The sequence below is a fragment of the Hippopotamus amphibius genome, chromosome 13 (genome assembly GCF_030028045.1).
Source record: "Hippopotamus amphibius kiboko isolate mHipAmp2 chromosome 13, mHipAmp2.hap2, whole genome shotgun sequence".
In the NCBI taxonomy this organism is placed as follows: Eukaryota; Metazoa; Chordata; class Mammalia; order Artiodactyla; family Hippopotamidae; genus Hippopotamus; species Hippopotamus amphibius.
Genome location: NC_080198.1, coordinates 46,952,111 through 46,975,948, shown reverse-complemented (window position 1 = coordinate 46,975,948; position 23,838 = coordinate 46,952,111). Strand labels below are relative to the sequence as shown.

Here is a 23,838-nt window from a genome sequence, read left to right as displayed (position 1 = left end):
ATGGCAAAAGAAAACAACTTGAAGGTAGAGTTCAAATCCCAGCTTCATCTCAGGAGCTTCCACAAACATGAGGCAGCAGAAAGCCCTCACTCTTGTTCTCTGGATATGCTATTACGCAGATTGAGGGCCATAGAAGCTAAGCAAGATAAGTTTGCCAACATCATGGATGCAGTAGGGCAGTTCGGCACATTCCAGCGGAGGCTGGTGGCCCTCACCTTCCTTCCCAACATCCTGTCTGCCTTCTTCATGTTTGCTGACATCTTCGTGTTCACACACCAGAAGCCCTATTGCAACACCAGCTGGATACTGGCAGTGGGCCCCAACCTGACAGAGTCTGAGCAGCTGAATCTGACCCTGCCTCGAGCACCCAATGGCAGTTTCCTGACTTGCCTCATGTACTTGCCTGTGGACTGGGATCTGAATTCTATCATCCAGTTTGGCCTCAACCACACAGACTTATGTCAAGATGGGTGGATCTATCCTGAGGTCAAGAAGCGATCGCTGATCAATGAGGTATGCCTTGTCCTGAGTTGTCTGTAGCTGCCCCAGGGCCCCAGAGATGTGCTCTCACCCTCACTGAACAGGTGGGAAAACTGAGGCTCAGGGACGGGAAGCAATTGGCCTAAAGTCACCCCACAGAGGCAGGGCCCGGGCAGAAACAGGATTCGGACTGCCCATCCCTGGTCTTACCAATCTGAATTAGAGTCGATTAGGGAGTAGGGGCAGATGTCAGGTGGCAGGGTTTGCCACCTGTCCAGGGAATTGCTCTGTACTTGTGGCTCTGCCCTCTGAAATCACAGCAGTTAGGGAATTGGGGGAAGAAGCGGCTTCGATCTGGTACCTCTTGCAGAGTTTCTCAGCCTAAGCTGCTACCTGGGCCCTTCACAGCACGGACCTGCCCAACTTGACTCTCTAGGCTGGGGCCTAGCATCTGTGTTTGGAAAAGGGTCATGGGTGATTCTGGCCTTTGCTCAGCTACCTCTCCACCCATCCCCCTTCTTGGCCTGTGTCTCTGGTCCCTCTCTCCAGGCCTAACTCCTAGAGTCTGCCAGATGCAGAGGTAACAGAGCTGAGGCGTGCTGCACACACAGTTACCTGCCCCTGCCCCAGGCCCCTTCTGCCTAAAGGCCCATCTGGGTGGAGGCTCAGTCTCGACCTAGAAGGCCCTGGGTGGAAGCCTGTGGTCAATCCCTGCATATAACCCCCAGTTTGACTTGGTGTGTGGCAAGGAACCGAACATGGAAACCGTGCAGACCATGTTCTTGGCGGGACTCTTGACAGGGTCTTTCCTCTTCGGGTTCATAACTGACAAGTAAGTTTTCCGGAGTTCCCTCTGGTCCCCGGGGACATCCCTGCCTCCTCCTTGTGGCCATTCAGAGCCGAAGGGCCTCAGTTTCGGGGAGGCAAGGGTAGGGGCACTCCGGAGGGAGTGGATGGCTCAGGACCTTGCGCTGGGTGCGGGCTGGGGCCAGCCACAGAGGTCCCTGCGCTTGGCGCATCCTCCCTCCCTTCCATGCCCGCAGGCTGGGCCGCTACCCGACCATGCTGCTGTCGCTGCTGGGGCTGATCATCTTCGGCTTCGGGACAGCCTTTGTCAACAGCTTTCACCAATATCTGTTCTTCCGCTTCTGCGTGTCTCAGGCTGTGGTGGGCTACGCCATCAGCAGCTCGTCTTTAAGTGAGGCGGGGCGGGGCGGGGCGCGGGGCGGGGCGGGGCGCGCGTGCACCTACTGGAGCCCACAGGACAGAAGGAGTTGTGGCCCAATCAGGCAGGCAGTAGACGCCTAAAAATGCCAGAGAACCTGTGCCCACACTGCCCTTGCACCATCATCCCGCTGGTACCACCCCGCCACCCCTCCCCCACACACACAGCCCCCCTTTATCACCCTTGCTTTCCCCAAGTGGCTTATGCATATTGAGCCCTTAAGAAAGGCCGGGTAGCTGCTAAGCCCTGTATATGTATTCTCTCCTTTCATCCTGGCAACTGTCTTTTCAGTAGGTGCTATTCTATTATTCCTTTAGCTGAGGAGGCTGCTTGAGCCTCAGGAAGTTAACCAACTTGCTCAGGGTCACACAGTTAAATGGAGGCGCTGGGATTCCACCCCCGGCCTGTGTGATGCAAAATTCCCAAGTGCCCCTACATTTATTCAGCCTTGAAGCTGCCATGGCCTGGTATGGAACCTGCTGGGGAACCCTGCTCCCACTTCTCACTGGGAACTTCCCAGAGCCCACCAAGAGGGAACTGGGTCCTCCACAGAGCACGAGGTCTAGGTGGCCAAAGCACTGATACGCTAAGAGCCAAGACAGGCCATATGTGAATTCCTGTGCCCAGGACCAGGCCTTCTCAGTGACAGGCCTGTGGTCAGGCGGGAGGTATTCAGAGGGAACAGGAGGGCTGAGGACAGACTGGAGCCTACCACTGGTTTGGAGCTCAGGCAAGTGTACCCTGGGGGCGCAGAAGCACTCTGCCTGGCTTTGAAGTGTTGTCTCTTGACCCAGATCCTGAGCAGACAGAAGAAACCCACTCCCTGAGCAGGGCCAGGGCGTCTCAGAGGGCTGGGTGCAGGGGCAGCCCTGGGTACCCTGAGCTGACTGTGATTTTCCCCTCTCGGCCTCTGCACAGTCGCGGAGTGGCTCGTGGGCGTGCACCGGGCCCCCGCCATCATCCTGGGACACTGCTTTTTCGCGGTGGGGGTCATATTCCTGACGGGGCTTGCCTACAGCCTTCCCCACTGGCGGCTGCTGTTTCTGGTGGGTGGGGCACCGGTGTTCCCCCTCGTCTCTTATATCTGGTGAGCAAATGAATGCAGGGCATGCACAGGGATGGGTCTGGTGGGCTGGAGACTGAGGGGTGCGGAGGGTCCTTGAAGGGCTGGAGTGGCTGGGATGTTTCCCTGGGAGAAAGTGGATGAGATGAGATGAGGAAGAGCCAAGGGCAGAGCCTCTGGAACCCCAGTATTAACCCAATCAGAGGAGATCCTCAAAGAGATGTCAGAGGGGTGGTCAGAAAACCAGAAGGAAAAGTGTTGAAAGGCAAGAGTTCAAGGACAAGGGAATGGTCCGGGTTGAAGGCAAGAAAGGTGAGGCTGGAGAAGGGTCTGTAGGCCTTAGTGACCTTGAGGTGGCTTCTGTGGAGCGGCAGGAGGGTGAGGAGTGAGGAAGGACTGAAACAATAGATCCATCCAGGAGGTGATGCTTTCCCAGTGTCGGGCTGAGGCAGGCAGGGGGAAAGTGAGGATGTCAGTGGGCAGCTAAGACAGAGCCAGAGAAGGGTCTCTGATGTTTTTAATTGTAGGGGAGTCACAAACATGAAAGACTGAAGCTATGAAGGGACAACTGATGGAGCAAAACTTGGAGGAGTAAGGAGGAGGGACTGGGCACAAGAGCAAGATGGCACTGCTTACTGTGGGCAGGTGGCAGAAGGAGAGGAACAGAAGGCAGATAGGGAGGTGAGAGGCAGCAAGCTGAAATCACCTTGTCAAGGGTTAGGCAGTTCTGGGCGAAGAAATGATCATATTGAATCTTGACATGATCACATGTTATCTTTCCAAGACGGGCGGTCAGTCTCATGTCCCAGGGGCTGGAGGGAGGGGTGAGGGAAGAGGCTTCAGAGAGTCAAAATAACTTGCCCAAGGTCACACAGCTAAAAAGTGGGAGATCTGGGATTTGACTCAGCCTGCCTGCACCATATGCAATATGGACTGCACGAGTTGGGGTTACCAGTTAAAAGTGAGGGCACATAGGTGGCTTGGAGACCTTCCAAACTGTGCAGAAGCTGGAGACCAGCTTTATCAGTTGTTGAGATACCCCTAGCGAGTGTGAGGACTTGGACCCAGCTGATGCCAGGTGTCATGGGATGTAGCTGGGAAAGAGAGTTTCATGCATGACCTGATCTTAAAACATTTTTTTAGATGGTATTAATGCAGTTAATGCATATGGTTAAAAATTAAGTAGTACCAAAAGGTTTGTGGTGAAAAATAAGTGAACAATTTCAGCTCCCCTCAGCCCTCAGATGCTTTCCCGGAAGCCGTCACACTGATCTCCCTTCAGGCTTTCTTCCGGCGGAGGTCTACATAGTTCCACATCCCGCGAGGAGACAGCTTACTGAGCAGGGCACATTTTTCTTCAGTCACTATCTGCAGACATGTCCTGTCAGCTGTCCCTTCCCTGACACTTGACAATATCTTGGACAAGTTCTATCTCTTTCCAATCATTTTTGGTTGTAAGCAAAAGTCTTATTTTGATCATTAAGATTCATTGGCAGTCATTAAAAAAATCCAGTCGTGTTACATTTAAGACTTGGTCTTATATCCAGTTCACACCTTCTCCCTGGTGGCTTGGTAGCTCAGCTTTGCTTTGACCTTTGGTCTGACCTTTGCTTTCCTCCTCTTTCTCCCTGCTCGGATCTTCCATGTTCTCAGCATCGGAGGAAAAAGACAAAAGATGTCAATGGTCAGTGTCCTCTGTAGGGCAGATGTTCATATGCCCCAGGAGACTGTCTGTGGGTCTTCAGACTATTGACCTCCTCCAGCTCCTGTCCCTAGCAGTTCACCCCATAGCCGCTTTTATTATTTTTTTTTCTTGGCTGTGTTGGGTCTTCATTGCTGCACGTAGGCTTTCTCTAGTTGTGGTAAGTGGAGACTACTCTTCACTGTGGTGCAGTGCGTGGGCTTCTCAGTGTGGTGGCTTCTCGTTACGGAGCATGGGCTCTAGGTGCACAAGCTTCAGTAGTTGCAGCATGCAGGCTCAGTAATTGTGGCACGAGGGCCCTAGAGCACGTGCACTTCAGTAGTTGTGCAGGCTCAGTAGTTGTAGCTCACGGGCTTAGTTGCTCCGCAGCATGTGGGATCTTCCCGGACCAGGGATTGAACCCGTGTCCCCTGCAGTGGCAGGCGGACTCTTAACCCCTGAGTCACCAGGGAAGTCCCCCCATAGCCTCTTTCTGCAGAAGTCTTCTCACCCTAGCACATGGGGTGCCTTCAAGACATCAGGTCCACTTGGCTAAAAACTCGTTGACCCCACCCCCCAGGCTGCCACCGTGGGCTGCTCCCACCAGCCTCCTGCCTGACCATACCCAGAGGGAGAAGGGCCCCAGTCTTTGAGTTTGTGTAAGTCCTCCAACTTCTGGAGACACACAAGAACTCTCCCAGAAACTCTTCTGTCTAGAGTACAGGTACCAAGGCAAGTCCACGAGTTTCTGAGTCAGCAAGCTCCAGCCAGAGAATGGAAGGACAGACTCCCTTTCCCTTTCTTCACCAGGCTTGAGAAGATGAGCAGCGTGGGGAGGGGAAAAGATTCAAGACCCTCTCACTTCCACGAACAGGACATTTCCAGCCTTTCTCAGTGACTAAGCGAGGTGGCTGCTGGGCTGTTTTGTACTTTGTTGTTTTTTTTTTTTTTAATAAGTCCTGTCCTGAAGGTAACACCTCTCTTTAGAAGGTGAGGTTATCAGCCATTCTTACCAGCTTTGGGACTTCAGCTGAAATTCCAGGCAAAAAAGCTTCACATTGCATTCAATTACACAACTCTTCCTTTTCTCTGATTTCACTCTTTTTTTGGAGTTTGTTTTATGAAAATAAAACTGTGAAGCATTCTCAAATTTTTTTTTTGTTTTTGCTTTTTTGTTTTCTTTTGTTTTTGGCCATGCCACGTGTGGCATGTGGGATCTTAATTCCCCAAGCAGGGATTAAACCCATGCCCCCTGCATTGGAAGCGAGAAGTCTTAACCAATGGACTGCCAGGGAAATCCTCAAATGGTTTTGAGGATACAAGTTAGAGTTTTCTTTTTTCTCTCCTGTCCCCTACATTATCTGTGTCCTTTGGGGTCCACTTTTTTTTTTTTTTTTGGGCTTATTTTGGACTCTTTTTAGGTGGGGGAGGTTTTCTTTAAAATTTAGTGATCTTAGATTATCCCTCCATATTTAAGAGCAAGTCACTAAGAAGCCAGTGGGGGAAACTGAGCAGGAGCTGGTTGACTGCTAATCCTTTAAGGCGATGGATTGCAAATCGATTGGAGCATCAGAACCGCCTGGGGACTGGTTAAAACATTGAGGACAGGGCCCTGCCCCCACGGTTTCTGGCTCAGCAGGACTGTGGTGGGGTCCAAGGATCTGCATCTCCAGCAAGCTCCCAGATGGTGCTGATGTGGCTGGTCTGCTGATCACACTTTGAGAACCACTACTATTGGATGATCAAATAGCAGGTACATTTCCCCTGAGATCCCAAAGCTGGGGAGTTGCCTGGCTCTGGCCGTCGTGCTCCCCACTGGGGTGGGGGGCTGGTACTCTTGTTACCATCATGGGACTTCTACCCAGTTCCCCTGTTTACCCTCAGCCTTGCCCCTGCTATCGATGCCTCTCTTCTCCCTCAGCCTTGAGGCCAAAAACTCAGCCTCTGTGCACTGGAGCTGAATCGAATCTCGGAGATCGAGTTTTGAGTGAAGTAGAAAAGAAGAGCTTTATTGCTTTGCCACACAAAGGGGGCACACAGTGGGCTCCTGCCCCAGAAACTGTGTGTCCCATCCAGGGAGGGATTGGTGAGGAGCTTTTATAGCAATGATTCAAGGGTTGAATAACTGATAAGATTAGGGTGTGTGCAGGGCCTGTACTCCTTTCATCTGGTTTCAGGTAATCTCTTTCATTCTTTTTTTTTTGGGGGGGGTACACCAGGTTCAATCATCTGTTTTTATACACATATCCCCATATTCCCTCCCTTCCTTGACTCCCCCCCCCCCTCGAGTCCCCCCCACCCTCCCTGCCCCAGTCCTCTAAGGCATCTTCCATCCTCAAGTTGGGCTCCCTTTGTTATACAACAACTTCCCACTGACTATTTTACAGTTGGTAGTATATATATGTCTGTGCTACTCTCTCGCTTCGTCTCAGTTTCCCCTTCACCCCCCGCCCTCTCCCATACCTTGAGTTCTCCAGTCCATTCTCTGCATCTGCATCCTTGTTCTTGTCACCGAGTACATCAGTACCATTTTTAGATTCCGTATATGTGAGTTAGCATACAATATTTGTCCTTCTCTTTCTGACTTACTTCACTATGTATGACAGATTGTAGTTCTATCCACCTCATTACATATAGCTCCATCTCATCCCTTTTTATAGCTGAGTAATATTCCATTGTATATATATGCCACATCTTCTGTATCCATTCATTTGTTGATGGGCATTTAGGTTGCTTCCATGTCCTGGCTATTGTAAATAGTGCTGCAATAAACATGATGGTACAAGTTTCTTTTGGGATTATGGTTTTCTTTGGGTATATGCCCAGGAGTGGGATGACTGGATCATATGGTAGTTCTATTTGTAGTTTTTTAAGGAACCTCCAAATTGTTTTCCATAGTGGCTGTACCAACTGACATTCCCACCAACAGTGCAGGAGAGTTCCCTTTTCTCCACACCCTCTCCAACATTTGTGGTTTCCAGACTTTGTGATGATGGCCATTCTGATTGGTGTGAGGTGATACCTCATTGTGGCTTTGACTTGCATTTCTCTGATGATGAGTGATGTTGAGCATCTTTTCATGTGTTTGTTGGCCATCTGTATGTCTTCTTTGGAGAAATGTCTATTTAGGTCTTCTGCCCATTTGTGGATTGGGTTATTTGCTTTTTTGGTATGAAGCTGCATGTGCTGCTTGTATATTTTGGAGGTTAATCCTTTGTCCGTTGTTTCAGAGGCAATTATTTTTTCCCATTCTGAGGGTTGCCTTTTAGCCTTGTTTATGGTTTCTTTTGCTGTGCAAAAGCTTTTAAGTTTCATGAGGTCCCATTTGTTTATTCTTGATTTGGTTTCAGGTAATCTCTTGATGAGCTTCTCTGCTTCCTTTAAATCTGACCTCAGGTAGTCTTTTTTGGAATGAAGAATGCTGACACCTTCCATTTATTGGGGGTTTTAGTTCTATAAAGAGCTCGAAAGATATTGTTACGTGTATCTCCAAGGCTGAATCAGGACCCTGCCCCAAGGCTGTGCTTCTTGGCCGCTCCTCCCTTGTCTTTGCATCCTCTCCCTTCCCTGATTAGCAGCTGTTCAAATCTGCCCCTTGGAACTCAGGAAAGGTCACAGAGGCTGGAGTCTGTTCCCTACAAACAAGGAACTGGGGATGAGAAAGACTTCCATACCCAGGAACCCCACAGGGTCCTGCTTGGTTTCCGCCTCCCCTGTACTTTTGGTGCAAACTATTCCATATCTGAGGACTAGGGTGTCCAGGGTCCTCTGGAGCCAGGAGGGCAGTTCTCTGACCTCTCGCTCCTCAGCTATGAGGCAGGGTCTGCGCCAACCCAGTCAGCCCACTTCATCCACTTCCAGGCTTCGCGCACTTGCCAAATCTTTCTTCCCTTCTCTCCCACTGTGTCCTCTCTTCCATCCTCTTTGTCCTTAAGGATTGGTACCTTTTTTCACTCTTTTTTAGTAGGCATATGGTCAACCTCTCATCTTTTTGAAGATGTCCCAATTTGATGACTATCTTGAGGACAGTTTTGCAGCCTTAGGATGGAGAAGGATAACAGGGTGACTGGTTGCTGGCCCCTGGGGTGGGGTTGGGGGGGAATGGGAGCAGGGGCAGGTAGAAGGAATGATGTTGTCTCTAGGGTCCTGGGTGTTGTGTGTACAGTGACCAGCCACAGAGCCCAGGCTGGGGCAGGAGGAGGGACAGTTGCAAGAATCAGCAGAGGCTGATGGCATAGTTTTGTCAAGAGTGTCTTATCAGGGGACCAAGGTTTATACTAGCTCTGCCTCTGTGACCTTGGGCAAGCTCTTACTCCCTGAGGCTGAGAATAAAATGGGAATAATCACACCAGCTCTGGGCTTGGGAGGGGGATTAACAAACCAATAAGATAAGGGCACTTAAGAAGTGCCTTTAAATGTTAATCTGTGTGGATTCTTCAACCTGGGAGGATTGGGAGGGCCTATAGTTATTCTGAGGTCAAAGGCAATGGGAGATGTGGCCAGAAGGAGATGGGCTGGAGTGGAGACCTCCATTCACCCAGGCAGGGGCTGGGCCGTGGGGTCAAACCTGAGGTCCTGCCGCATACACTCTAGGCTATTAGGAGACGGAGAGGAAACAGGAGAATTTCCAACTACAAGAACGAGGCTCTAATAGAGGGTGTGGGCGTAGAGGACAGTATGCCTGGGCAAGTGGGGACGACCCCCAAGATAGAAAACAGCTCTTAGAGGTGGCTGAGGGGGAAGAAAGCTGTAGTGCAGAGGCAGCCAGTGGCCGGGGTGTCACTGAGTGGCAGTGGGTACTGTGTGTGGCTTTGGCAGGGGAAGGGCTGACTGCTGGGGGGGTTGGCTATGGGAGGCTTGATGGTCACCAAGGTTGATGGTCACCTTCAAGGCCTCCAACATCTGAGTCACCTCATGCTGGAGCTGGATGGGCACAGCTGAGGCAGGGAAAGGGCCCACTTGGGTCTGGGGGGCATCTTGGAGTAATGGATAAGAGAGAAGAGGGCCATGCAGGATTCTCCCAGAGTCCCCACGGTGGCTGGTGATGAAAGGGAAGCTAGAGGAAGCCAAGCAGGTGCTGTGCTATGCAGCTGGTGTGAACAAGAAGACCATTCCTTTAAGTCTGCTGGATAAGGTAAGAGGCCTCAGGCCTGGAGTAGGGCCAGGGCAGGGGGCCATGCAAGGGCCTCTTCCCTCCTCATCCTTTCAGATGGGCCCCCAGCCCAGAGGGTGTCCCCACCCCACTGGTGACAGCAAAATCAAAACCTGCCAGGGAAAACCCAAAGGCCAGACTGGCCCTGTGGGGAGCAGGCGTGCCTTGTGAGTCCTCTTGGGGGAGGGAGCAAGCTGGGGTCTTGGCCCTGCCTCTGGCTGGTCCTACGTGTCCTGTGGCCGCAGCTGCCTGGAAAGAAGGTGACGACGGCCTCTCTCCTGGACTTCTACAGCAACAGGCACCTCCGCAAGGTGACCTTGGTGATGTGCAGCATATGGTGAGAACCCGGGGCTGGCAGCAGGGGCTGCAGACGGCCTTGCAGGCCAGGGATCCGGGGGGAGAATGGTGTGGGTGGGCCGTGGCGGGGAGCTAGGCCTGAGGACCAGGGGTGGCCGCAGAACCCAGATCTCTGTGCTTGTTTCTCTCCTCCACCGCCACCCTGCCGCGCTCTCCTCTGCCTGTGTCTTTACCCCTGGCCCCGGCTTTCCGTGTGTGCCTTTCTCTCGGAATGTCTCTCTGCTGGCCATGAATTCCAGGTTTGCTGTCGGTTGCAACTATTACATGCTGGGCCACAAGATAAAGGAATTGGGAGTGAACATCTACTTTATGCAAGTGATCCCCGGCGTGATGGAGGTGCCCGCCCGGCTGTGCAGCATCTTCCTCCTCGAGCAGCTGAAGAGGAAGTGGACCCTGATTTTGACTCTCTTCCAAGGAGCCCTCATGTGCTTCCTTAGCCTTATGCTCCCCTCAGGTATAGCTCCCCCAGTCCCCCCACCGCACCTCCCTGACGGCACCCCCCAGCCTTCCGGCTTCCTCAGGACCCTCCCTCATGCCTCCTGCCCCCATCCAGTCAACAAAACCCTGGGAGCCAGCCTCGTGCATCTACAGCCCCCCTGCTCTCCAGAGGCCCCAGCACCTCCTGAGCAGGGGCCATTCACTAGAGCACTGCCCTCTCAGGGCAGGGGAGCAGGGGGGCCCAAACAGGGCCCTCGCAGCTCCCAGAGGCCTGGGAAGGGAGGATGTGCTATCCGGAGGAATCGTCCTCATGCAGGAGGGTGGGCGGCCTTCTTCTGCCTGATTCCAACTCATGCCAATCATTAAATATGAACAGATGCAGCAGAAGTAGTCCTTCAACGGCTACCCCTCCCCTGTCTAATCTGTAGCCTCACCAGGAAAAAAAATCACCTGCCCCCTGAAGACTGAGCGTAACATTGGGCCAGACTCTTAGGAGCAATTCTTGCGTGGAGGCCATTCCTTCCCAGGGCGGGCACCATGCCCTGCGCCCTGTCAATTTAGAACTAGGGAAGGAACTGGAAGGGTGGGCTGGCAGTATTTTCAGAATGTCAAAGAACCTGAGGTCATGCCCCAGGTCACAAGGCTCTAAGGGCACTGCCGGGCTGAGGAGGTGGACAGGAAGGTGCCAGTGTTGGGAATTCCCTGGCAGTCCAGTGGTTAGGACGCTGAGCCTCTACTGCGGGGGTGCCCTGGGTTCAACCCCTGGTCAGGGAGCTAATCCTCATCCCGTAAGCTGCGTGGCGTAGCACACACACACGCACACACAAAATGTCAGTGTTCATTCACCGGGTCAGAATTGCTGACCACAGGAGCCCCCTCCGTTCCTGGGGCCGGGGGGAGGGGGGGAGGCCACATCCAGGGTCTGCCTCAAGGGGCTCCCTCGCTTTCCCGGGGGCTGGACTTTTGGGTGTCTTGACCTGGACCCTTCCTCTCCCAGATGTTGGCGTGTTGACAGGCTGAAACAAGATGAGGGCGACAAAGCCATTATTCAGTTTCTATGGTGTGGTGGTCTTTTAAAAAAGTGGGTCTATAATGAGTCGAGCAGAAATGTTTGAAACTCTCCAATGTGTGAGAGAGACTAGGAGGAAAATCCCCAATATATAAAATTAGATCTCTGATTTCATCCCAGAGCCAAGTCAAGCCAGGCCCAAAGTGGGGAGTGGGGAGGAGGCCTAGGGCAGGGTCCAACAGAGGCTGACAGCAGAGGAGCTGAAACTCCTGGCTCCACGTCAGTGAGCAGGACGTCCAGCTCCCAGCTTCCCCAGGCCTGAGGAAAAGGGCTTTCCCCGGGACCTTTTCTTCCTCCTCCAATGGACAAGCCTGGCTCCCCAGAGGTGGGCATCCCAGAACGTCTAGCCATTCAGGCCCCAGAGACGAAATGCCCCCTTGCCTCTGTCCACCTTGCAGAGGATGAAGGGGAAGCGGGAAGAGCCCGGAGCAGGCCTGGGGCTGAGTGGATGCCCAGGAGGAGCAGGCGGTGGGCTGGGGTCACTGTGTCTGGGTGAACAGGTGGAAGGCAGGAGAGAGCCTGGAGGCAGGGGTGCAGCAGCTGAATCCACACAGTAGATGGTGGCCTGAGAGGCCGCAGAGGTCCCACTCCGCGGACCAACTCTCCCACTGCAGATGTACTAATTCCTGGCCTGGCTGGGCCTCTAGCAGACGGACCCTCATCTGAGTCTGCTGGCCAGCTGACCAGTCGGTAGGGGCGGACTGTTCAGATGCCTTCTCAAGGGGATTGAGGGAGGGCCGGTGGGCAGGCCTTCCCCACCTGCCCCGAGGGAAGGATGGCCATAAGCTCAGGTGGCCACATTGTCTGGCCACAGAGCTGGAATCCCTCTTGGTCTTGATAATCGTGCTTGGAGAGTTCAGCCTGGCCGCCACGGTCAGCGTGTTCTACATCTACACGACGGAGCTCCTCCCCACCGTCCTCAGGTAAGGGGCCTGGTGGGTGATGGCCGTGGGGGCTCTGGGAGTGTGGGGCTGTAACAAGATGAACAACAGCAGCTGAGGCTGGGCCTTCACCTGGCGGCAGGCACCTGCTAAGCAATTTACATGGGTGACTCCAACCCCCCTAACACCATCACGGAGCCTATTTCAGACACGAAATCAGAGCGAGAAGGGCCCTGGCTCAAATCAGACCTAGCAGGTGGCACAAGTGGGATTTGGAGCTAGGCTGTGGGACTCCAGTCCCTGACTTGCACTGCCTGCCTGAAATGCGTCTGGGCCACTCTGAGGTTCAGGCCCTTCCACCGGAGCCCGTGGTGATGGCTGCAGTCTCCTCCTCCCTACCCACCCCCTCATACCCACGCGATGGTGTGGGGGTCTTACGTCGCCCACCCCTGACCCCATAAAGAAATTACTACCTACCTAGCAACGACAAAGAACCCAATTCTCCAAGGTTGCACAGTGAGTTGGGACAGGGTAGAGATGAGGGTGTGGGGTGTTCCCCCAAACTTTTTCTACCCTACCCAGTCTCTGGGCCCTCTTGAAGGCCCCAGATGAATGCTTACCTCTCCTTCCAGGGCAACAGGTCTGGGGCTAGCGTCTCTACTCTGGGCAGCTGGAGGCATCTCGTCCTTGACCCTCGTCAACCAGAACGTCAGCATCCTACCCATCTTTCTGTGCTGCATCTCAGCCTTCGTGGCTTTGTTCTTCTGCTCCATGCTGCCAGAAATGCAAGATCGGCCCCTCCCTGATAGCCTGGAGCACCTTCCCCCACAGAGAAGGTAGGCGTGTGAGGCTTTTGGGCTCTGGCCAGAGCCGGCCTGGTTCTCAAGCACGGTCTGTCCCTGCCCTTTTGCCAGAAGGGCCTAAGATGCGAAGGCTGCTCTGTGTCTACAGCAGACTCCCTAGCTCTCCTGGATGTTGCCCGCTCTCACCCTGCCTGACTCTCCTGACCCAGCCTGGGCCACATCTTCTTTCCTCGTCTCCTGGTGCCTGTCTGGACTGGGGTGATGCCCTTGCAAATGCTCTGGGCTCCCTCCCCTCCCAGGGCACAGAGGACTGGCTTGGAGCCAGCTTTCTGAGTACCTCTCCATTCCTTTCTGAACTCCCAGTTGCTCAAAAAGGATCCAGTCTTATTTACAACTCTGGCCTCTTGGCCCCAGTAGCCCAGGACCCCATTTGGGAAATGGGCTCCACCCAACTGCTTCATGGACACTTCTGGTCTCTGGACTCCTAAGTGCCCCTGGAGAAGGTGTGTCATGATTGGTAGAACCATCCCCCCTGGGATCTGGGCCAGCAAAGCCCAGGGCACTCCCCCTGGACCTGAGCAACAGGGAGGGGCAAAGGCTGCTTGACGTCCTCCAGTAACCTCTGCTCATAGCATAGGGGCCTCTGCCTTTGGCCTTCCTCAGTCCTCCCCACCATCCTCCTACTCTTTGCCTCCTTTGTCAAAGTCTCATTGATACCACCTGTGCTAGGCATTGTACCAGGGCTGGAATGTCAGAGGTAAGAGTTCCCCAGGCTTAAGCAAGCCATAGTTTATAGGGAGACAGATATGCAAAACAGTTATTACCAATGGACTCTGACAGAGGGATGTACAGGACCTATAGGGACCCCAGGAGGGAGGAACTTGTTTGGGGAGTTGGGGCAGGCTTCCCAGAGAAAGTGATATTTGAGTAGGGCTTTGAAGGATGAATAGGTGTTTGCCCCATTGTAAAAAGGGGGAGTGCCATGCAGCAGAGTGACAGCACAGTAGGTGAGAGCACAGGCCCTGGAACCAGAGGGTCTGGATTTCTGTCTCTGTAACACTTCCTAGCATGTGCACAGGGATGTTACCTGATACCTCTGAGACTCAGTTTCTACATTTGTAAAATGGGATGATAACATAGTAATAACAATAGCTAATGTGTATGGAGATTGAACATGTACCACGTGTCAAGTCTTGCTGTAGATACATGCCTTTTCACATTTTGTCCTAACAACCACCACAGGCGATAGTGACATGTAGCTCCTGTCACATCCTCATTTTACAGGTGAGGAAACTGAGGCACAGAGAAGTAAAGTCATGGAACCGAGCCTTCCTCTCTCATAAGGATTTGGGAAGGTTACACCCACATAAAGTGGTTGGAGGAATTCCCTGGCGGTCCAGTGTCAGGACTCTGAGCTCTCACTGCCGAGGGCCCGGGATTCAACCCCTGGTCGGGGAACTAAGATCCCACAAGTCACATGGCATGGCCAGAAAACAAAACCAAACCAAAAAAACACTAATTAATTTTAACTAATTAAAAAAATAATAAAGTGGTTTGCATAGTGGCTCGAGGCGAGTGCTCAGTAAATGCTAGTGATGAAGATGGTGGACAGCGTCCGAAAGATGCAGAGGAGTGAAGGGTCTGATGAGGGCTGGGAGATGGAACAGGTCTGATCCGAGAGGCGAGGGTCCCTCACGGGCTTGTGGCGAAGCTTGGCTGGGGACCTGCCAAGACATGGGAAGGCCCCGCCTCTCAGGAGTGCAGAGCCAGGCCTGGCTGGTGCTGCTTTTCTCAGCTCCCAAACATGTGCAACTCATGACTTTTTCTCCACCGGTTTCTTCAGGACCCTGAGTGAGGATTTATCAAGCGAGGACATGTCATGTGACGACGTGACGGAGGAAGTAGCCAAGAACACCATTCTCAATGCCACGATGACAAATATGGACCAAGACGGTCTTTCCAACCTGTCACTGCAATCCAGAGGAGAGGAAATAGACAAACAGGAGGACTGAGGGCCAGGCCCCCGGTTGAGCTCGGGCTGGAGTTGAGTGGCTGGATGTGGGGCCATGGATCCCTGACCACGATTCCCAGGCCCAGTCCAGCTTGGGGGGCCGGATCAGTCCTGCTCTGAGGCCAGCCCTGGAGATCCAAAAATGGCTTCTTCTCAGGGAGCTAGAGTATGATTCATTCTAATAAAAGTACCGTGTTGGACTTGAGATGGCTAGGCCAAAATTGACTGTGTCTGGAGGACCCAGAGGCCCAGGCCTGGAGGAGAGTGGGTCACACAGGCTCCTCAGAGTCCTTAATGTCTTAGCTGACCTCTGGGCACAGGGAGGCGTTGTCTGATTGGGATACGGCGGTGGGCCGTGTCCGTGAGGGCCGGAAGTTGGCAAGGGCGCCACTCGCCTCCATGCTGCCCACATCCTTTAGCCCAGGCGTCCTCTCGTGTGGGTGGGCTTCCCGCTCAGGTGCAGGCTGGGGCCAGATTCCACAGCCCCGCTGTGTGTGTGCACCTGTCAAGGGCAGGGGTGGAATGGAAAGGAATAATGAGAAAGTCTCCCTTTTGGGCCATGGCCCAAGGGCTTTCTCACTCAGTCTTTTCTTTGCTGCTCCCAAATAAGCAGGGCCGTGGGGGGATCACCTATCTCAGTCTCACCCTCCGGGAGTGGGGAGGGTGGTGTCTTCCCTGATGATTCCATCCCGGGTGACCTCTGACCTCCACCACCCTGAGGATAAGCCCTCAAACCCCAGCTCACAGTCCTGACGGCCCTGAGCATGTGTCTGCCTTCCCAGCCAGCGTGGGGGCTCCCTCAGGCAGGGCCCAGGACTCCTCATCCACTGGTCAGGCCTGGAAACGTTTGGGTCAGGCCCTGGGCTCCACCTCCTCTCTCCCTGGGAGGGGAGTTCCTGAGGGTAGGGATTGGCTTTTCCCTCTCTCTGCTCCGTTTATTTGGAAGACCATTGTCAGCTTGCAGGGAGAAAAAAGAATGTTCGACCTCATGAGCCCGTGGTCCCCTGGGGCAGGGTTGGAGTGCAGGGCAGCAGGGAGCAGCTTCTGGTACCCTGGCCCAAGCACACCGCTTTGGGCAAGTGCTCCCAAGCTTCGGGACAGCAAGAAGCTGGTGCCCAGGCCTCCCTCTTAAAATAGCATTTTTTTAACAATTGAAGTATAGTTAATTTACGTACAATGTGCTAATTTCTGCTGTACAGCAGTGACCCAGTTATACACATATATACATTCTTTCTTTTAATATTCTTTTCCATTATGGTTTATCCCAGGAGATTAGATATAGTTCCCTGTGCTATACAGTAGGACCTTATTGTTTATCTGTTCTAAATGTATTAAAATAGCATTTTCTGATTTCTCTGTTCTTTTCCCAGTTTCCCAGGGTTTCTTCCAAAGAGGGGTTTGAAGGGCCCAGAAAAAGAGGTCTTGCCAAGTTTCTGCTCACAGGATGACAGGATGCTTTAAAGGCCTCCCTTGCTCTTTGTGGGGGAGTCCTGTCTGTGAGCTGTGATGGCCAACATATTAGCTGTGTTTAAACACCTCATCTCACATTACTTTGCTGGAAGGATTCAACCATTGCTGCAGGGAACAGGAGGAGGAGATGAGTCAGGAGAGAAAACGGATGGGGTAGCATGGCTCCAAGATGTGACTGTTGGTAAGACCTAGGGTACCCCTACCTGACTTAGATGTTCCTTAGGTGGCCAGGATTTGTCAGTCAGTTCCAGATGGGACCTAGTTTGCTTATCTAATCAATGGCTAATATTACCTAGAGTTTGGCATTTTATACACACACACACACACACACAAATACATACACATATATATATTTTGGCATTGTGTATTTTAACAGACCATAGGCTAGCCACTAGCCAGATATGGCTGTCGAGGGCTTAAAATGTGGGTAGCTGGAGTTGAGATGTGTTGTGAGTATGAAAAACACACTGGATTTCAAAGACTTAGTGCAAAAACAAAACGAAACCAAAAAAATATGTCACCAGTATTTTTAATATTATGTGTAAAAATGATAATGTTTTGGATATATTGAGTAAATATTAAAATTAATTTTACCTGTTTTTTTAAACTTTTTTAAATGTGACTGGCAGAAATATTAAAACTACACAGGTGACTTGCATTTCCATAAATCTATTGGCCCCTTGGATTCCCTGTTTTGTGAAGTACTTGGTCAAGTTTGTTGGCCATTTTTTTTTTGGCCACAGTGCACAGCATGTGGGGTCTTTGTTCCCCGACCAGGGATCAAACCTGTACCCCTGTGCCTCCTACTCGTACATTGGAAGCACAGAGTCTTAACCACTGGACCACCAAGGAAGTCCCTCCTGCCCATTTTTGCTTTCTTTTTAAAAAAAAATATTATTTATTTATTTATTTAGGTTGTGCTGGGACTTAGTTGCAACACACGGAATCTTTGTTGTGGCATGCATGTGGGATCTAGTTCCCCCACCATAGATCGAACCCGGGCCCCCTACCTTGGGAGCACGGAGTCTTACCCACTGGGCTGCTAGGGAAGTCCCTCTTGGCCATTTTCATATAGGGTTGTCTGCTCTTATTCTTATAGATTTGCAGGGGTACTTTATAGGTTCTCGACGAGTCTGTTGTCAGTTATGTGGTTGCAAATAGCTTCTCCCTCTTTGATTTGCTGTTTCACTATAAAAAATTTTTTTTAAATATGTATTTATTTATTTGGTTGCGTGGGGTCTTAGTTGCGGCAGGCCGGCTTCATAGTTGCAGCATGTGGGCTCTTTAGTTGCAGCACATTGGCTCCTTAGTTGCAACTTGAATGTGGGATCTGGTTTCTTGACCAGGGATTGAACCCTGGCCCCCAGCATTGGGATTGCAGAATCTTACTCTGCCACCAGGGAAGTCCCATCTAAAAAATTTCTTGCAGTTTCATTTTTTAAAAAATATGGATACCTCATTTTTCCACGATTCCTTGTTGCAAAGATGGACTTTTCCCCACTGTTCTCAGTGCCATCATATATCAAGTGATCGTGTATGTGGGTTTGATTCTGGGTCCTCTTTTTTGTTTCATTGGCCTCTTTGTCTTTTAGTGATAATGATCTTGGGTACTGTGATGCATTAAAGTCATGAGGTCCATGGAAGCAAGTTCTCCCACGTTGTTTTTCTTTAAGAGGGTCTTGGGGAACCTCCCTGGCGGTTCAGCAGTTAAGACTCAGAGCTTGCAATGCAGGGGGCGTAGTTTCCATCCCTGGTCAGGGAACTGAGATCCCACATGCCTCATGGCACGGCCAAAAAAAAAAAGGGATTGGCTTCTCTTGGCCCTTTACATTTCCATATAACTCTTACAGTCTGTTCATTAAGTTCCACAACAAAAGTGAAAAACACCTGTTGGGGATTTGACTGGGATTATGGTGAATCAATAGAACAGTTTATAATATTGAGTCTTCCCATCCAAGAACACGCTAGATCTTCTCTCCACTTATTTAAGTCTTCCTTCCTTTAGGTGAAGTTTTAGTTTACAGCGTTATGGTTTTCTCCATGGGGGGGTCTCATATTCTTTATTTATTCCTGGGTACCTGATATTTTTTAAGCTATTTTAAAAATAGCTTAAAAGCTGCTTTAAAAGCTAGCTTTTGGTTTTGTTTTTTGATTTCATCTTCCATTAGTTGCTGGTATATAAAAATGCAATTAACCTTTGTATATTAATTTTATATCCACAGCCTTGTTAAATAGATTATCTCTTCATTTCCAATGTTTATGTCTTATATTTCTTTTTCTTGTCTTACTGGACTAGTTAGTTCCTCCAGCACATCATGGGAAAGAAGAGGTATGAACCGGCATCCTTGTCTTACTCCTCATTTTAGAGAAAGCATTCAACGACATTTCAACATTAAGTGTGACGTTTGTTGTAAATTTGTTGTAGATAGACTTAATCAGATTAAAGAAGTGCCTTACAATTTCTATTTTTCTAAGAGGTGTTTTTTTCTTTTTCCTCCTTTGGGTCTTAACTTGTATCAAATATTGTTCTTTTGGAAAGGGGCCCCGTCCTTCCCAGGAGCTGTTTATTTAGGGTGATTGGAGGGTCTGAAATGCCTCCTAGTGTCCACCCCACCACCCCAGTCTATGGCCTGTTCCAGCTCCTGCCCAGCAGACCTGACTCTTACCTCTGGGCCATGTTTATTTCTACAGCTGGGAGACTAGGGCTGGGGGTGGGGCAGAGCCTCAGAGCCATGAAGCCTTGGCCCTGGAGCCTCAGAGTGCAGGCCTGCTCGCCAAGCATGTCTTCCACCACCAGCTCAGACTCATCCAGCTCACTACTCTTGTGGGGAATGGGGGGCTGAGGTTAGGAGGGCCCGTGAGCAGTGCCAGTGAGGTTACAAGGGGCTATACCTGGCAGTAACAAAACCTGCAGGGTGTTGGAGGTTGGGGGTATACTGGCTGGTTGCATCTCTAGCAGTCCACGGTTAAGGAAGACCCTGAGGTCGTAGCATCTTTGTCCGGCTCCTGCTAGCCTGCACCAGCATCTCGGATGTGCGCCTCTGCCGGAGGGCGAGGCAACCCGGGGATCACTTGGGATGGGAGACTGGCCATCTCTGCAGGAATTCCCAGGTGGTCCCAGCCCTGGGGAGCCAGCCAGCAGGAACAGGGCACACAGGCCCCTTCCTGGGGTCGGGGGGGTCTCAGCCCATCCATGTAAGGGAGCAGGGAAGAGGGCATGACACACTCACCAGTACAGCCCTGTAGCTCCAGGCGTCGGTACCACTGGGGACAGGACCGTGCCTGCACTCATGAGCTGAGGGGCCAGAGGGGCCCAGACAACAAGCCAGCCGCCCTCTCCATTGAGTAACCAGAGCTGTGGGCAGGCCCGTAGGCCCAGGACAGGCCTGTGTCTTTGTCCTAAGGGCAGTGAGGAGCATCTGCCAGGTTTTAAGCCGGGGACGCAGAGTTAGCTTTGCCTTCCTCAGGGGTCACCCTGGTGGCTGTGGGGTGATATATCCATACAAAAGAATGTGTTTTGGCCAAAAAAAGGAGTGAAGTACTTATACACACTACTGTTACCAAGCAAAGGGCTCCTGTGTCTGCAGTGTTGAAAGCCAAACTCTGACAGTGGATGTTTGCAGCAAAGTAATGGTTTATTGCAGGATGCCCAGCAAGGGAACGGGGGACTCATTTCAGATCCACACCAACTTGGGCTTTGAGTTGGGGGTGTTTTTAAAGGGGAAGAATGAAGACATTGAGATTAGTCATGGTCTTGTCTCATTTCTGTGACATTTTAAATATCATAGTTTCCAGGGATCAGGGTGTTTCTGGTTTACAATTTTCTAATCAAGGTGGTCCATGACTCAGGGGCCTGTGAGTTCATCTTGCTCTGGAGAAACAACCTGAGTTCGTATATTAATGATGATATCTACAACAGCAATTTTCGGACATGCATGATGTTATCATGTTATCAACAGCAGTTTTAGTCATCGGATGCCTCTGGTTGATTAGTGTTCAGGGCGCACAGGATTAAGGTCAGAGGGGACAAGAAAAGAAATAAAGTTTTGGATAGGACAGATTAATCATAAACCTGGTAAGGGAACTTGGTTTTAGGGGGCTCGGCTTCACTACAATGTCAATGAGTCTCGAAAAATGTATGCTGCGTGAAATAAACCGGTCACAGCAGGCCACCTGTTGTATGATTCCATGTAATCTAAATGTCCTGAATAGGCAAACCATAGAGGCAGAAAGTAGATGAGTGGTTGCCAGGGAATGGGAAAGAGTAAACAATGGGATTTCTTTTGGGGGTCACGAAAATGTCCTAAAATTGGTTGTGGCAATTGTTGCACAAGTCTGTGAATACACGCAGAACCCATTAATCACATCCCCTGAATAGGTTAATTACGTGGTATGTGACATATATCAATAAAGATGTTGGTTTTTAAAAAGAGAGATTATTAGCAGAAGGCAGAGTGGTGAAGGAGCACAGGGCTAGGTGCTCGCCTGCACTGCGCGGGTAGGAGGGCACATCATGCAGCATCTCTAGAGGGGAGTTTGGCAAGAGGTACAAATATTTAGAATCTGTATGCCTTTTTTTTTTTAAGATTTACTTATTATTTTTTTTTATTTTTGGCTGTGTTGGTTCTTCGTTGCTGTGCAAGGGCTTTCTCTAGTTGTGGAGAGTGGGGGCTACTCTTCATTGCGGTACTCGGGCTTCTTATTGCAGTTGCTTCTCGTTGTGGAGCTCTAGGCGCACAGGCCTCAGTAGTTGTAGCACACAGGCTCAGTAGTTGTGGACTTATTGCTGCGAGGCATGTGGGATCTTCCCAGACCAGGGATGGAACCCATGTCCCCTGCATTGGCAGGCAGAGTCTTAACCACTTCGCCATCAGGTAAGTCCCTAGAATCTGTGTACCTTTTGACTCAGGAATCCTCCCTCTAAGATTCACCCAAAGGAGAAGATAATTATCCAAATATGAAAATATGTAAACACAAGGATGTTCATTGCAGCTTTGTTACATTAAAAGTACAAAATTTTTGAAAACAAATTTCAAGTCATTACTAATAGATGCTACTGTTCAGATTAAATAGTTAATACAATTTATGATAAAGCTCTGTATTTACTGACATGAAAAGCTCTCTGTGGCATAATGTTTAGGGAAGTAAGCAGTTTATGGAACTTCAGCAGTTATGTAAATTTCAAGCATTTCTTCATATATAGAGGGAAGTTCATTAAAATGTTGAGTAATTTCTAGAGCCCCTGAATTATGGGATATATAGTTTCCTAGGGCTGCTGAAAAAAGTGCCACCAACTGGGTGGTTTAAAATGGAAACTTACTTTTCCACAGCTCTGGAGACTACAATCCCAAAATCAAGATTATGCTGTAGGGTCAATGGTCCCTCCAGAGAATCTCGGGAAAAATTCTTCCATGCCTCTTCTAGCTTCTGGTAGTTGCCAGCCGTGCTTGGCTGTGTATCTGTGTATATGTTTAAATTTTTCTTTTCCTATAAGGATAGCAGTCATTGGATTAGTGTCCACCCAGTACGAACTCATTTAAATTTGATTACATCTGCAAAGACCTTATTTCCATTAAGTAAGGTCACATTCACAGGTACTGGGAGTTAGTACTTGCACATCTGAGGGTACACAGTTCTACTCACTGCATGGGGTTAGTTAATTTCTTTTCGCTCTTTAATGAGAGTGTTCAATAATATGTATTTATCTCTGAGTATGTGTATCCCAAAAGTTCTAATAGGGATGTTTCCATTTTCCTGCTTTCTAAACAGCATGTTGTATTTTGATTCTTTGACCCACTATTTAAGAGAATGAGTTAAAAGTCCTAAGCAGCTTGAGATCCATCCCATTATTGCTATTTTGTTTGCTTGTTTTCTTTTTCTGTATTTTTTTAGTCTGAAAGTTAAAAGTTCAACAATACAGAGTGAATTAAAATGCAAAAGCCACCCCTAACCACCAGTTTCTAAATCCCACTCCAACAGATAACTGTTAATAATTTGGGAGTATATTTTCCAGACCCTCCTTTCGGATAATTGTTTCAGAAATACAGGGTTTAGTTTTCTGCTTTTTTTTTCTTTTTTACAATTTTTAAATTAATTAGTTTATTTTTGGCTGCATTGGGTCTTCATTGCTGCACACGGGCTTTCATTAGTTGCAGTGAGTGGGGGCTACTCTTCGCTGTGGTGTGAGGGCTTCTCATTACAGTGCTTCTCTTGTTGCAGAGCATGGGCTCTAGGCACATGGGCTTCAGTAGTTATGGCACGTGGGCTCAGTAGTTGTGGCACAAATGGGCTTAGTTGCTCTGGGGCATGTGGGATCTTCCTGGGCCAGGGATCGAACCCGTGTCCCCTGCATTGGCAGGCGGATTCTTAACTACTGCACCACCAGGGAAGTCCCTAGTTACCTGCTTTAAACACTCATGGAGTAGGGGAAATTCAGACCCTAAGAGATGAATGCAGTAAAACCAGAAAAATGCAAGATATCCACACCAACATTTAATTTTCCTAAATCAAATTTCCTTCTGAGGTGAGTACAAACACAGAAACAGTGATCCTGTTCACACTCTGGTGAAAATGAGAACTTTTCTCCTCAGAGCTCTTTAGAATCTGCTGAAACATCAAAGTCCATCAAACTTTTCTCCAGACATAAACACAAAATCAACTTTAAAAAAATCTTAATCTCAGCTGCATGAGTTACTCATTTAACTGGAGGCACGACCCACCCCTCACCCTCAGACTTGGATAAACAAATCTGTTTGACGTTTGCCCTGCTAAAGGCTATAGTTCAAAACATGTATTTTCACTCATAACAGCTTCCCACTGATCTTACAAAATATTTGTACTACCTTTGCAATAAAATATTTGTACTACCTTTGCGATAGAACAGATAGAGAATTATTTAATTTCTGACATATCTCAAGATGAAATTGTCTATAAAATTTCAGACAGATATAAGTTAGTGAACTTGAATTATAATTGATTTGGGGGTTTTTGGCCACATCATCTTAGTTTCCTGACCCGAGGCCACGGCAGTGGAAATGGCAAGTCCTAACCACTGCACCACACAATTTCATTTCCCAATTTCTGATTACTTTTTTTTTTTTTTGCTTTTTATACCACTTTATTCCAACCTGAGCACCTCAATATAAAACTAAACACTGGTGAACTGTTTTCCTAATTTTGAATTACTGTAAATGTACAAGTTCTGCTAG

General features: G+C 50.0%; 1 protein-coding gene across 1 annotated transcript; it reads left to right on the top strand.

Annotated features, from left to right (window-relative positions):
• On the top strand, positions 1 to 15,161 carry SLC22A14 (solute carrier family 22 member 14). Its single transcript, XM_057704613.1, has 10 exons — positions 1 to 513; positions 1,209 to 1,312; positions 1,524 to 1,678; positions 2,624 to 2,792; positions 9,463 to 9,583; positions 9,847 to 9,938; positions 10,198 to 10,412; positions 12,235 to 12,388; positions 12,979 to 13,182; positions 14,993 to 15,161. The coding sequence occupies exons 1-10, from the start codon at positions 1 to 3 to the stop codon at positions 15,159 to 15,161; spliced, it is 1,896 nt and encodes a 631-aa protein (XP_057560596.1).
• The last annotated feature ends 8,677 nt before the right edge of the window (positions 15,162 to 23,838 follow it).